Below are 15,648 nucleotides of genomic sequence, written 5' to 3'. Positions count from 1 at the left end.
CCATGGCTCCTTACTTTGCTTAAGAATCGTTGGTGAGGGACCTTTGTCGACGGCTTTCTGAAAGTTCAAGTATACTAGACTCATTGGATCACCCTTGTCCATGTTTGTTGACCCCCTCCAAGAATTCTAATAGATTGGTGGGCATGATTTCCCTTTACAAAAGCCGTGTTGACTCTTCCTCAACATATCGTGTTCATCTATGTTTGATAAATCTGTTCTTTACTATAGTTGCAATCAATTTGTCTGGTACTGAAGCTGGGATTACCAGTCTACAATTGCAAAGTTTGCCTCTGGAGCATTTTTTAAAAATTGGCATCACATTAGCTATCCTCCAGCCATCTACACAGAAGACGTAAGTGATAGGTTACATATCACAATTAGTAATTTCACATTTTAGTTCCCTCTGAGCTGTTGGGTGAATATCATTTGATCCTGGTGATTTATTACTGTTTAAGTTGTCAATCTGTTCCAAAAATTACCTCTGACACTTCAATCTGGGACAGTTGCTCAGATTTGTCACCTCTGACAAATACAGAGAATGCTTTGACTGATGAAAGTAATTAATGTAGCTTCTCCGCAAAGTCCTTTTTTTCCCTGAGAGCTTCTCTAGCATCTCAATCATCCAGTGGTCCCACTAATTGATTGGCAGTCTTCCTACTTCTGATGTACTTAAAAAAAATTGCTGTTAGTTTGTGTGTTTTGCTAGTTGCTCTTCAGATTTTATTTTTTGGCTTGCCTAACTATACTTTCACATGCGGCTTGCCAGAATTAATGCTCCTTTCCATTTTCCTCAGTTTGATTTCCAGTTTTGAAAGGATTCCTTTTTGCCTCTAACTGTTTCTTTTACTCTCTTGTTTAGCCATGGTGGCAGCCATCCCAAAAGACATGCATAAGGCATTCATGCAGTAAATTTATTAAATTTGTAATGAATTATATGACCATTAATATGTCTATTTTTCAAAGGCACAGATGAGAGGCAGATGCCTAACTCCCATTGACCAGTGGGAGTTAGGCACCTGAAAACCATTTAGGCCCTTGAAAGTCTGCCTCACTATACCTAAGTATTCCCGTTCCTATCCAGTTACCCAATCCATCTGAAAGGAGACTTTTGGGGGGAGAGCAGGGCAAGGGCATTGACAATTTCTTCCCCACCTGTTGATTACAACCAAGTTCCCACTTCCAATAATGATCTTTCCCAGCACACACCTTCCAGCCAAGAACTGACTCCCCCACTGACATGGGCAAAGCCCCCAATACGATTGCCCCTATGGTTGAAAAATACTTCAACTTAGGTTACAACCAAAAACTGACTAAACTAAAGTAACCTTAACAGGTCCCTTGCAAAAAACTTTCCAGAGCACAAAAAACACAGAAGCCTATGGTCAACTGAATTTCCACATGGAGCACACGGTAACTGTAAACTTATCTACTAAAAGAAAAATCAGATGATAAACCATAGAGAGCCAAAACCACTTAGGCTACAGTAACTCCTTGCTTAACATTGTAGTTATGTTCCTGAAAAATGCGATTTTATACGAAATGATGTTAAGCGAATTCAATTTCCCCATAAGAATTAATGTAAATGGGGGGGTTAGGTTCCAGTGAAATTTTTTTCACCAGATAAACTATATTATATAGATAAACACACAGTATACGTTTTAAACAAACAATTTAATACTGTTCACAGCTATGATGATTGTGAAGCTTGGTTGTGGTGGTGAAGTTAGAGGGTGGAAGAGGGAGGGATATTTCCCAGGAAATGCCTTGCTGCTAAATGATGAACTAGCACTTAGCTGAGCCCTCAAGGGTTAGCATATTGTTGTTAATGTAGCTTCTCATAAAGGCAGCACGAACAGGAGGGAGGGAAGACAGTATAGCAGACAGAGACAGAGACACACCTTGTGTGTGGAAGAGAGAGAGAGAGATGCACACTGCCCTTTTAAGTAAGCTGACCCACTCTTAAGTGCATTGTCTTTTTAAGTGGATCAGGAAGTTGAGACAGCAGCTGCTGCCCCAGGCTCTCTCTCCCCCCGTGTCCCCTCCCTGCTCTATATGGAGAAGGGGTAAGCGGGGTGCAGGAGCTGGGGGGAGGAGGACACCCTGACATTAGCGCCCCTTTTCCCCCCCTGCACAGCAAGCAGGAGTCTCTGGGAGCAGCTCCAAGGCAGAAGGCAGGTGCAGCACATGGCAGTGGGGGGAGGGACAGCTGAACTGCCACTTGCTAGCCTGCTCGGCGGCTGCAGCACAGGCAACTTAGGGGAGCGGGGAGCTGCCGGTCCACCCTAGCTCCAAACCCCCACCAGCTAGCTGCAACCAGCGGACAAAGCAGGCAGCTGCCAAACAACATTAGAAAGGAGCATTACACAGCTTTAAACAAGCATGTTCCCTAATTGATCAGCAACATAACAATGAAATAACGTTAACCAGGACAACTTTAAGTGAGGAGTTACTGTATTAAAAATTACTAGTAGGATTTTCAAAGTTATTTATCAGAAAGACTAATTCTTTGAAATTTTCCCAAACAATTCTGCTTGTCACAGTCTTATTTTGGAAAGAATCATTTTCTTAAAAAAATCATATGCATCACATAAGTGCCTGTAGGCCCTAATAAAGATCCAAGTCCCATTGTTTTAGCATAGTACAAACACAAGAGAGCTTAAAATCTAATAGGGATTGAAAGGTCAGGCTCACAATGGAACACTGGTTGCAATCTTAACTAGAGTGTTGATATTGCAATACTTAGAAGCTCACTGTTTCTTTAATATGAGGAAGCAGAGCTTCGTTTTAATTAAGGTTTAGCCCATGAGAAAAGAAGAATTGTTTTCACACTCTTCCATTTATTAATCTGGTAACAATTTGTGGATTCACTAACTGAAGAACCCATACTGGTAGCCTTTCAATTTCAGAGAATTTTGGTGTTCCTCCAACTTTCTAATAATACAACTCACAAGCATACAGTGAGCCCTTAGGAACAGCTAGTATTCTTTGTCCTTGAGATTAGAGTTCAGCTTCACAGGTACAGAAAATTAAGTCTGGACTTGTTAAAATTAACAGTATGGAGTTAACTTAATTGCAGTGTCACCTGCACTTGAGAAATAAACCCTTAAAGTGTGTACGTACTTCCACGATTTGATAAAGCAAAACCATCAGCCATGGTTTTCTGATTTGGATCTAACTAGAACTTCCTCCCACTTTTATCACAAATCATTACTATAATTAAGCTTAGCAGAATTCTTTTTTTTTTTTTTTTTTTTTAATTTCAGTGGATGATACTCATGTTTATTTTAAAGCATTTTTTTATTGTCATCGATATAAATTTTCATAGTTGTGGGAAATTTGGAGTGGGGGGAAACAGACAGTAATTATTTAAAAGTAGATTTTGAGATTCAAAAATTTGAAGCTGTATAACCATTAAACCACAAAGTATCCTTAAGTCAAATGCTAATAAAAGATGTCAAGCAGCTCTTTTCTTACTTTGCCCATCTGTAAAGTTTCAATCATCAATGGAAATATTTTTTCATAGGTTTATATCTCTACAGTGAAATTGACGTTTACCGACATTTACTGATAAAAATCTAATCCTTCCAATCTTAACTATAATAAACGTCATTCCTTTGCAGCTAGGCTAGAATTGTAAACATATTGCATTTATCTGCCCACACTTATAAATCTAACAAAGCTTTTTCATTTCAAAATGTTACCTGTCTGTGTCAGACTTATTCAAAAAACAAACTGAAACCAGGAAATAGCCTATCTGAAAGTAGAACAAGTTTTGTAAAAGCTTTTTTCTATACATACTTCATTTACAAGAAACAAATTAAACTGGTCCTTTCAAAGTATTTAAAAGCATTACTATAGCTAGATAATACAATAAAGCAATGAAGCAGCCAGCTAAGAGAGAGAATTTATAAAAATGTCCATTTAGCTTGAGCAGACTTCAAGACTGTTTCCCCAAGTAGAATAATCCATGGTTTTCAACCTTCTTGTTCCCCCAACCACTACTACCCAGTAGGGTGACTAGATAGCAAGTGTAAAAAATCAGGACAGGAGGTGTGGGATAACAGGAATCTATATAAGAAAAAGCCCCCAAAATTGGGACATCTAGGCACCCTACTACCAGGCAGTGGAAATATCTCAGTCAAGTAACAGCCTTCCCTGGCAGAGGTAGATCAACACACCGGACTCCTTGTTGTTATTGTAGGTAGACACTTCTATGGGATGTCCACTACAGAAGGCACTAGAGCAGAAGACCCACACTGATCCTTCATTTGGAAGATAGAAACACTATGCTGTTAAATTAACAATGCAAAAGAAATGGAAGGAAATAGATTATTTAATCAAAATAAATGTTAATTTTTCTGAGTTGGCCAATTTTTCAGTTGTCCCAAGTAAAATGGAGCATTTCCCCAGTAGTTAAGAGCTACACAGGTTTGGGTGTTCCTTTTAAATACTTTATATATAGTGCCCATTTCACAGCATACCTGGTTCTTGAGTGACGTCCACTTTTCCTACAGTGATATCTAGATGTTCACTTTCTTTTGCAAAATTCTCCCATGCTGCTTCAATCTGTTGGCACGCTGGACACCAAGGGGCATAACTAAGAACAGAGAAAAATTTATTAGATTAATATACACACACTGAAATATTTTTTTAAATCAAGCTTTCCAGAAAACGCACATCTGATACAATGCAAACATAAAAGTACTGATCACAGATAAGTAGACACTTTCTAATTTTTTCTCATTAAGACTACTGGATTAGGGGAAAAAATCATGAAATCCCAACCAGTTTTAAAAAAATCCTTATGGATTTATAGAAGTTGTTTAAACAATTCACAAGTCTGAAAAGATAATCTTTTCAAAATCCTTCACAATGCATCACAAACAAATAACTCCATTTACACACAAAATAGATTAATTTTCATGGACGCTGTCAAGAGTTACTGAAGCGAGGCGTATCTTCAAAAATTATGTCCTAAAGATGACATTCTACATCACCTTCATACATCACAGGCCCTCCTCTAAATTACATTGACTCTAGTTTGTTACTTGATATTATCAAGGCAGGGCACCTATGCTAACAAAGCATATTTGTCTTGACAACATTCTTTAGAGATGCACCCTGACAAAATAAAGTTCCTCAAACAGGAAAAAGGCAAACAAGAACCTATGAAGACTACATGTAAGCGTCTGATGTGAAAAAGTGGGAAACTTAAACAGAAGAGGAAACAACGAGTTTCCACAGCCAACTGGTAGAGGAAGGGGGTTGGGAAAGTGGAGAGGAACCACAACCTGCAACAGAAGCTAGGAGTAACAACCTGGACATTAGAACATGGCAACTGATAGTGGCAGCTGGCAACAACAGCACAATTTTGTTTAAGGTCTGGCAGGAAATCCTCATCCCTCTATTATATTCTCCCAAGGAACATGAGGGAGATATACAGCGATAGCTTGCCTAGGGCAGCTGTTGAGCTAAGGATAGTTTATAGTACTCTGTATCTGAAAGTTTTATTTGTTTTTAAATAAATACTTATTATTTGATCTATAATTCTGCTTTGGACAGCTAGCCTTCCTCCTCTAAAGGAGGAAGAGTCCCTTTGTGGGACCATGTGCACACATCCAAACCGAATCACCATGTCTGTGGCCTGATGTTTTTGCATTTATCCTCCTGTGCTCCACTCTGTGAAGGAGAGCGGTGAGGAAAAAACATCATGCTGTGCTCCGTAGGTCAGAAAGAGAAAGTGTTATTTTATTATTTCCTCTTTCACAGTTTGTCACTATGATCCTGCTTTGGGGTGCGGGAGGGGGGGGGCGCGATTGGGAGGGGAGCACAAAATTGGACTCAGGTTGTTTTCAAAGTAATTTCCAGTGACTAGTACTCCCACTGCCTTCTACAAGCATGGGGTTATTGTTTCCCCTTCTCCATTTGGGCTCCTTTTGGGTGTCAGTGAAGGGCTCCCCAAAAGCTCTACCCCCTTCTGCTCCATGGAAGTCACATGGACCAGATGAGTCTGTGTTTCCCTGGAGGTCTCAGCCTGGGATAGGAATAGGCATCCACTGGGGAGTGAGGGGGTGGGATGTTATAGAGGAGGCAGCAGCAGCAGGAAGGAGCTCTGCTAAATTGCCCTGTTAGTGCACTCTCTGGCATTAAAACGGTGCATGTTGCATCTGGCGCACTCCATCCATGACTCAGACAGAACTGGAGGAAGGGAAAGATGCTGAGCTCTACAATTGCAGCTGTTGATGTGGGCTATAGGGACTTAGGCACTATCTTTCATTTGGTGCACTGCCCTTCTGGCTCCACTCCCCTCATGGAGATGGGGGGACAGCTTATCCCTGGACCTGATTTTTCCAATCCTGCCTGGCTCCTTTCCTGCCCCAGAGGAAAGGGTCCAAGGTCCACCCCCGCCCCCGACTAGGTTCTGAGGAGCAAACTTCATCCTGCCCACTGAGTCAGCCAAGATCCCCAATGACGCACTTAATAACATCTGTCCCCTGCTTGACCCTTTTCCTTTTGCCACAGGTTTTCGTTAGTTTAGCTCTCTTCATGAAGCCTGAAGGGGCACCATCTACTGCAAACATCTCCAAAGAGGATGCAGAACTGATGGGACTAATGTGGAGTCAAAATGCTAGTTAGAAATTTGAAATAAAAGGTTGACATTTTCCTCAGCTCAGCCGTCTGGTTGGGCTTCCAGCACAACTGTGGAGGTAGATAAAACAGGTAAAATCCAGGGGGCAGGGCATTCCCCTTGCTGCCAGTGACTGACAGGTCTGGTTCTGCCCCCAAGGTATAAGCAGGATTATAACAAATCTGTGGACCCTAGCACAAATGAAGAACAATTACTTTTTATCTTTGTTAATAGTCTTAGCCCTTAGGTTAGCAGGTGTTAGATATATTTCTCAAGCCTTCTCTCTTTTTACTACCAAGAAACTAGATTCCTTTAATGAGCTAAGGCAGCATACACAACAATATTTCTAGTTGAAATATGCTGTCTTTTCTACTCTTAAATCTGACTTCTTCTGATTAGATATAACTATGTATCTGGAACAAAATAAATGGGTGACCGGGCAATTTCACAGGGGAGAAAAACTATGAATTTTGCTTAGTATGATTGCTTATAAATTTGTCTTATAGCTGCTCCAAGCCCACTAATAACATAATATGAGAGAATCTGATGTCACTTTAGAAATTAAAAGGGAAATTGTGATTGGAAAAACTTTGTATTGCTTGTGATAATTAGAAATGGAAGCCTTAGCTTGAAAGCTAATATAGTGGAATTATGAAGCAATGGCATATGTATGAGACCATTTAAAAACAAAAGAATGTAACATATCCTGAGAGGAAACAAACATTTAAAGATAATATTGTGGAAATGCATTTCCCAATAGAGAAGTAACATATTTTTGTACCGTACTTTTTAAGTCAGATTCCCTAAGAGAAAGAGCTTCTGACACATGAAGCAGATAATATTAACAGAAAAAAGTCTGTAAAATAACCCTGTGCTCTATGAAGAAAAGAGCAAATCATTGAGGTACATTCAGAAATCAGAGAGTAGTGAGAAAATACAAAAGACAAGAAGAAAAACTATTTAATGAGAAAGCAAAAGGTGAGAGATAAAGCCACTGCAGACAGTTGACATGAGAGCTATGATAAATATAGTAAGAGTATTGAAAGAAAGAAAATCCATAGGCCAACATCCAAGCAAGCAAAATTGGGATTTAAGAATACTCCTAAAGCATTCCACGTTCAGAACAGTAAGAGAATAAAGTATGTGCTATTCTTTTAGAATTCAAATCTCGTTGTTTACTGAGAGATGAAAATGTAAAGTTTAAGAACTACAGAAAAGAAAAAAAATAAATGGGAAATGTTAAACTAAAGCAGAAGTATTTTATACTGTGAAGGTAAAATGTAAGCAAAACCCTCTCTTACACTACAACCAGATTTACAGGAAAGGCTAAATGGGACTGTGTCACTATAGGCTAAATTAAATTGACAATATTAAAAAGCTGGGCACAACTTAAAGCAATACATTGAATAAAGGAGAGCGGTTTTATTGAGAGGAGGGTTTTGGGCAAGAACAAGCAGTCTTCACTCCAACCACAAAAAAAGAAAATATTTATTTATATGTTGCCTATTTTATTTTACATTTAGATGAAAAAATGGGAGATGAAGATGAACTTAACACTGATACCTGGAGCAGGCTTATACAAGACTGTTTACAACTAGTAATAATCACACCTCAGATTAACTTCATTGGTTATGATACTATTACATAACAATATACCCTGCACAAGATATGCAAGTGGAACTGAGAGCAATGGGAATTTTATTTACAACCAGAGGACCCTTGTTCGCACATCGACCTACATCTGTTATACACATACCACCCAATACAATGCATAAGCCCTGTAATATAAGCAACCCCACAGCCTTGTTTCTCATATATGTCCAACATCCTGTGTCACCTCATCTCTCATGTAGACCCTCATCCAATAAGGGACTTACACGGACGAATCCTCATTGTAGTCAACGGGGTTCCAGGCAGGCATAAGTTCCCATTGACTCCAAAGAGGGGCCATCCACATAACTTGGGTTGATAGTAAACAAAGAAATAACATGCCAGGACTGAAGTGGCAGCATGCCTTAACTGTTTCTTGTTTACAAATGTTATTAATGTTGAGATGGTGCACAGTGTGCTCTTATACAGTAGTAATATGTATAGAATTGTAAAAAGAGAAAGTGCCTATTACAGACCACAGGTGCCTTTAACACTAAAAACAAATTGCACAATATGACTGACCCAGCAGCCAAGCTTTCCTATGTAGCAAAAATAATCAGGTACAACTTACAAAGAAGATATTGAAAAAAACATCTTTCCCGGACACCATCCCTTAGCTATTCCTCCCTCCTAACTCCCCAACCGTGAGAAAAGAGATGGGTTTTGCGGCATGCTCAGGAAGTAAAACATGGAATTTTCCAGGCAGGGACCTCATGAAGAAGGCTCAGCCAGCAGTCCTCCCATCCTTTTAAAAGAAGGGGAATATAGCTAGAACATTGCCATTGACCTCAGTTATGCTACTTTTTTTTTTTTTTTAAATAGATATAGATGTGCGGGTCTATCAAATGCTTTTAGATGTAGCTTGGTTGTGTTCATGGTAAGTATTTACATTTAGTTTTATTCCCCATTGCAGATCAGGACAGAATTATTAAAGAGGAGATAATTACTACATTCTGCAGTCTACTGTGCACCTGTCACAAGCAACATGAATGTGACACTACTGAACACGTTAAGAACAATGGCAAGGGATCCTGAGCGAGGACCAGGCTTCAGAGAACCCTCTGTCCTCCTCGGTGCTCTGCTTTTGTGCACCAATTACATAGACCTGCTAACACAGTATATGCGATGGCAGTCTTTCCCCTTCAGTCGGCTATAGGATTGCATATCAATACGTAGGTGCTTCTGCCAGGAGTTCCGAGAACAGCGAGAAAGAGCTCTACTAGCTGAAATCATCTTTTGGCACTGTCCAAAATTTTGAGAAGCTGCACCCTGCCTTTAACTTTCACTTAGGGTGACCCGATGTCCCATTTTTAAAGTGACAGTTCCGTTCCTTTGGGACTTTCTTATATAGGCACATATTACTCCCTGTCCCCCGGTCCTATTTTTTCACAGTTGCTATCTGGTCACCCTTTCACTTCATATTTTTATTCCACTTAAGTCGACTGGTTTTGAGTCATTTCTTCACAAGCCACTCCCAGACAGCCTTACAGACCTTAAAACTACTCCAGTCCAGGTAGTGATTAGACGTCACAAGAATGCAGTGAAATTAAAGAATTTACAGAAAAAACGATGTAAGTAAGTCCCAAAATAATCAAGAATTAAACTGGATGGGAACTGGAGGAAAAGAGTACTAAGAAAGTGCATGCAGAATGGAGGTGAAGGATGGAATGGAGAAAGACAAAAAAATATTTTTATTCTTTCTCCTATTTCCCACTCTCTACACTTCTTCCTCTTATAAAATGACCATAGTTTTCAATAAAAGTTACAGAAAAGATGAGGCTCAGGTGAAAGCAAAGACCAAGCTCTTGAAAGAATTTATGTAGCTTGATAAAACCTAACAGTGGGATGGGTAATAGATTAATAAAGAAGCTAAAGACAGCTTATGCCCCTACAATCTAAAAATTGGACATATTGATAGGAATTTTATAAACCTAGCTGCAATACAAATGTGCTACTTGAAAAGATAATCACAAGATTTCCAGTATTTACAAGACCAAAATTTTTTTTTTGGAGGGGGGGAAGGGGGTTTAAACCAAAATGGCACAATCTGGTCTTAAAATAAGATTCCTAGATAAGTTTTTCATGCCTACCAGTTATAAAAGTAAAGCTACACAAGCCATTTGAAGAAATAAGACAGATAACTGTTTCCTGTGAGTCTATTAAGTTATAGGTAACCTTGAAGTAACAGATTCATTTTTTTTTTTTTACACATGCTAAAATAGAAAATATTCAAAATATTTTCCAATGCAGTAGACAAAATTTTTCAGATCAGTGCAACAAATGAGAGCATCAACCAGGAGAGAGAAAAAAACTCAACGAAATGCTTCGCACTAGAATTGTAGGGCATCACTCCTTAGAATCTGCTCCTTTAGAATGGGTCAATGTCACACTGACATCCATAGGTTGTTAACGGGGCCAAAAACACGTATCCTAATGCAATCACACACAGATATGATTGAAGTGTATTTGTTTATATTTTTTAACACTGCCTATGAGGTTCACTGATGCAATTGTTTTAGTTACTGAACAAATACGCATTTACAATCTTATAGATAAGATTTGGAAACATTGCCTTTATAACAATATGCTGTTTGAAAACAGAAAGGTGAAATCACCGAGGTCAAAATTTCAAGTCTGGATGCCAAGTAACCTGAGGTTATATGGACAGCTCTTCTCTATCATGCCTTTGAGAAGAGTGCAAGAGTCAGAACTGCAGCGGGGAGAGAAAGCCAACTGATAAAGAGACACATCAGATAACCATGATTATTGATTGTATCGTATCATCCAATTTTTTGTATTTTGCTGCTGAGCACATGGGGAACAAGGTGGATTTTCACAGAGCACAGGAATCAGCAATTCTGGGCACCCCAGAATGTAAAAGTAATTTCCTAGAGGCCAACAAAACCACACACAAAGCACACAAAACCTCCTGTGGTTTTGCCCTTACTAAAAATACAATTATAAATTTTTTTTTTTATACTGCAATAGCACCCAAAAACCAAAGCAAGATTTGAGACCCAGTTGGGTTAAGCACTGTTCAGACACAGTAAGACCCTCCACACGAATCTTAACTGCTTCATCCCTGCTATCTCTGCAGTCGCTCTCAGTACAGCCAGCTCCCAGCTAATACTAAGGTTATTTGTAAGGCTGGAAAAGGCCACTAGTGAAAACAAATCCTTAGATTGCTCTTCTCTCCCTCACATCCAAGCACATACCCACAGAGAAGCACACTGTAGATGGGACCAAATATGGCAACAAAACTAGCCTCAAAACAGTGAGTTAAACTTTAATAAAGCTATACTATTTGTTTTGCTAAATTTTACAAGTGGGGGAGGCAGAAGAATCTAATCTGAACAGTGATCAGATCAACAGTGGTAGTGGGGATCAGGACAGATATTTAACATGCCTAAGTTTTATCTTAGAGTTCATCTTCCATTGCACCTATTGAGGATCCAGGGATGGGCAAGCTCAAACCGGCCTACATCTAAAGCACCCTAAGGGGAGGAGCCAACAAACCCAGGAATCAAAAGATCACAGAGAACAAAAAAAATGGGGAAAACGGGGGCAGAGGTTCAAAAGGAGGGATCCAGAGGGGGGCACTGAGCAGAGAACCCCGGAGAGCGCCCACTGCTCCTTGAAGGCAACCCAGAGGAACTCTGCTTGGAGGTGTAACTTGAGGAAAGATCAGAAATAGACCCTGCAGCTGCAGAAGCCCCAGCCCCCATCCAACTTCTTCCTACTGATATGATGGACAGCCACCATGGCCAGCGCCAGAAGAGGGTTGACGAGGAGGTCTTGCAACTTTGTGGGGCTAGGGTGTGCATAAATCAGGAGGTGTGGGTAAAGTTCAGCCAAAACTTAAGGAGGAAGTTCTGGAGGAGCTGGAAGAGGAGCTGCAATCTGGCACACTTGATGTAAATGTGTGCCTGTGTCAACCTCTCACCACAGAAAGGACAAGTGTCGAGGAGGTCGTGAACCACGCCATGTACACTCCATGCTTACAGCTCCATGAAGGAGATGCCAGCTAACATCCCCAGTGGGCCATAGAAATACAGACTGGCCCACTATGGTTCCTTGCCCTACTTGGGTGGTGAAAGGTCCCGCAATTTGGTCTCAAGGAAAGACATGATTGTGAGGAAATTAAGAGTGAGGAGCACGAGTGTGTACAGCTGTTTCTTGAGCGTGATTCAGTGACACCCTGGCTGCAAGTCTCACAGCTGGCTCAGGTGGAGCGTGAGGAAGGAGGGGGCAAGGGGGCTCACAGCACAGTGGCCTGATGGTGAGGTCCCCTACATCTTCCACTGCAGATACTCACTACTATTCACTCACTCATCCAGCTCAGTGACACGGCTGAGGAGGCAGAAATGTCCTTCCCTTCTGTCCTATCAAATTTGATGTGCCTTTTTACAGCACCAGGGGATTAGCTTTTTTTTTTAAAGTTCAAATCCAAATTTGACAGGGCACCCTCAGATCATATGCAAAAGATTTTTCTCAAAGGAGGGGGAAGAAATACTCATCATCTGTGGCCTATCACCACCAGGAAAGTACCCTCATTTTGCCTGTAATTTGTCAGTCTTTCAAGGTACAGACTGACAGAGCCTCAAATATTTAGAAATGCATATTTAATATAATGATCTATTCTGGTTCTCCCCCTTTCAAGTGCTCTAAGCAAGAATATTTCACTTTGTTTTTACAACTTATTAATGGTTTCAAGGGAAAAAACCTCTATATTTACTTTCTCAGAGACTGCACTTAAACAGTGGGCTTTCTGAAGCTTTATCCACTGAAGGAGCTGTGGACTCATGCACTTCAAAGCCCAGAAGCAACTGTGAGAGTACATTTCTTCTACATTAGGTCCTGGCAACAGTATGAATCACATATGGAAGTTGCTGCCTTTATGAGATGCAATTAAACATAACATGATGTAACACAAATGAAAAAAGATTCAGGAGTATAAAGAATGCAAGCAGAAGTCCCGCAGCAGAAGGAGAGCTATCCAGCCTATTGCACTGAATGCAGCATGTATGATTACCTGCCTTGTGGGCAGCTGGTGTAAGTGTGCATTCGGTGCAAGGAACTCACGGCCCTCAGAGACCAAGTACGAATTCTGGACACTAGAGTGGGTGACCTGGACGAGCTAAGGGAGATAGAGAACAAGTCTACACTAGAAGTGTTACATCCAATGTAGATGTGCCGCTTAGTGTGTACTATGTGTACCATAGTGTGTACCGTGAAGATGCTCCATGCCAGTCTCCTATCGGCATAATGACTTCACCTCCGTGAGAGGCAAAAGCTATACCTGCAGGAGAGTGTCTCCTACCGACATAGCACCATTGTGGACACCACTTACGTTCCTGTAACTTGCGCTGCTCGGGCGGAGCGGAGAGGATCTCTTTCACACTCTTGAGCAACATAAGTGAGATCAGGGGTCCCCAACATGGAACCAGTGGGCACCATGGTGCCCGCGGGGGCATCTAAATGCACCTGCATCCTGGCCCCTGGTGGAGCATCCACCAAAATGCACCGAATTTCTGCAGCATTTCGGCGGCAACACCTCTCGATGACACTGCTTGCCGCCGACAAGTGACGTCATCGAGAGGCGTCGCTGCCGAAGTGCTGCAGAAATTCGGCGGCATTTCAGCGGGTGCTCCACCGCCGCCATGGTTCTTCGTCTGGCGCCTGCCAGATGAAAAGTCGGGGGACCACTGAGTTAGATCAACTTAAGTGGTGGCATAGACCTGCCCAGAGACACATAAGAGAGACTTTCTGAGACAAGAAACGCATGAAACCCAAAATCCATACTAGAGGAAGGTGAAGATAGAAAGCCAGACCCTGTTGATCAGGAAGATAAATAAGGATTTTTATGCTATTATGAGAGGGAAATCATGGCCCAGCAGATATCACTTGAAAAATTTTCATTGACTTCAGTGGAATGAGGATTTCAGAGATCTTATTGTGCGCAGGAACCTACCACTGTTTTCCACCAGTGCCAAATAGTTTACAGGCAAGCATCTCCCCCTTCATATCCTATATACTGCTCTTCCTTCCATCATCTTCTGCACCCTCTACATTCCCCTAATACATTTTCCTCAGATTAGCTTCACACAAGCCTATTCTTTCAGTGAACTCCACTCAGGGTACGTACGAAAGACTTATTGTCTATTAAGATGTCTATTACAAAGTGTGCCATCATTTACAGAGAGGAAATCATATTTTAAATCTTTGAATGTGTGTCCAAAACAGAGAGATACAAAAATAATCGATAATCATACTCTTAAAAGCATTTCCTCTCCTTTAAAGCCGAATATGGTAAAATAATCCAGCATTTCACTTAAGCAGGAAACTGGTGACTAACAGTGTTAATATATCCACAGCAGCTATTATTGGCACTGTTTTCTTCCTCTTCTGTTGTTGCAGTGGCAAAGCATTGCAAAGAGTACCATTTGAGTTAGGTTTCTTAACATGCACAGCAGCACCAGCCTGACATTCAAGGAGTTTCAGGCTGATGAAGCGGGTTTTTTTTTTAACCTCCTTAATCCACACATTGTGAAGCAAGGGAGATGTATATTGCAAATACATAGCACACAAACCAAAAATCAGGAATGCAGGTAGCGTTATCTTAGGACCATTCAAATCTTGTTTTTACAATAGCTGCCTCAACACTCTGTGTTGTGTAATCCAGGACAGGCTGCATTCTCCAAGGGAATAAAAGATAAGTAGACTCACCAAGATTCTGCAGGAATAGAGACCTGATTTCTATGAGATGAGAAGAGTGTCACCTTTCAGAAAACTCAGTAAGTCTCGAGTGCACTTCATCTGGCCAGTCAATATAAAGATCCAGGAATTAATCTCTGTAATCCACTAACACTCATATCACAATGGAGTTGACTTTCAGATTGATATATTAATGCTTTTTGTTATGAGCAGAAAAGAAATATGTGAGTTCCATCAATTTATCCACCATAGTTGCAGAAGGCCCAGAGGGTACTCCTATACTGCAACTCACAGAATCATAGAATATCAGGGTTGGAAGGGACCTCAGGAGGTCATCTAGTACAACCCCCTGCTCAAAGCAGGATCAGTCCCCAACTAAATCATCCCAGACAGGGCTTTGTCAAACCTGATCTTAAAAACCTCTAAGGAAGGAGATTCCACCACCTCCCTAGGTAACCTATTCCAGTGCTTCATCACCCTCCTAGTGAAAAAGTTTTTCCTAATATCCAACCTAAACCTCTCCCACTGCAACTTGAGGACATTACTCCCTGTTCTGACATCAGATACCACTGAGAACAGTCTAGATCCATCCTCTTTGGAACCCCCTTTCAGGTAGTTGAAAGCAGCTATCAAATCCCCCCTCATTCTTCTCTTCT

At 40.8% G+C, this 15,648-nt stretch overlaps 1 protein-coding gene across 1 annotated transcript in view; it reads right to left on the bottom strand.

Moving 5' to 3' along the window:
* Positions 1-15,648, bottom strand: part of TMX4 (thioredoxin related transmembrane protein 4) — a 62,433-nt gene that overhangs the window by 32,441 nt on the left and 14,344 nt on the right. Inside the window, exon 3 of the mRNA XM_075063492.1 lies at positions 4,482-4,597. Coding sequence (XP_074919593.1) covers positions 4,482-4,597 — 116 coding nt within the window. The remainder of the gene's footprint in view (positions 1-4,481; positions 4,598-15,648) is intronic.

The sequence above is a fragment of the Chelonoidis abingdonii genome, chromosome 3, assembly GCF_003597395.2.
Source record: "Chelonoidis abingdonii isolate Lonesome George chromosome 3, CheloAbing_2.0, whole genome shotgun sequence".
In the NCBI taxonomy this organism is placed as follows: domain Eukaryota; kingdom Metazoa; phylum Chordata; order Testudines; family Testudinidae; genus Chelonoidis; species Chelonoidis abingdonii.
The sequence above is the reverse complement of the archived record's forward strand: the minus strand, read 5'-3'. Positions and strand labels throughout refer to the sequence as shown.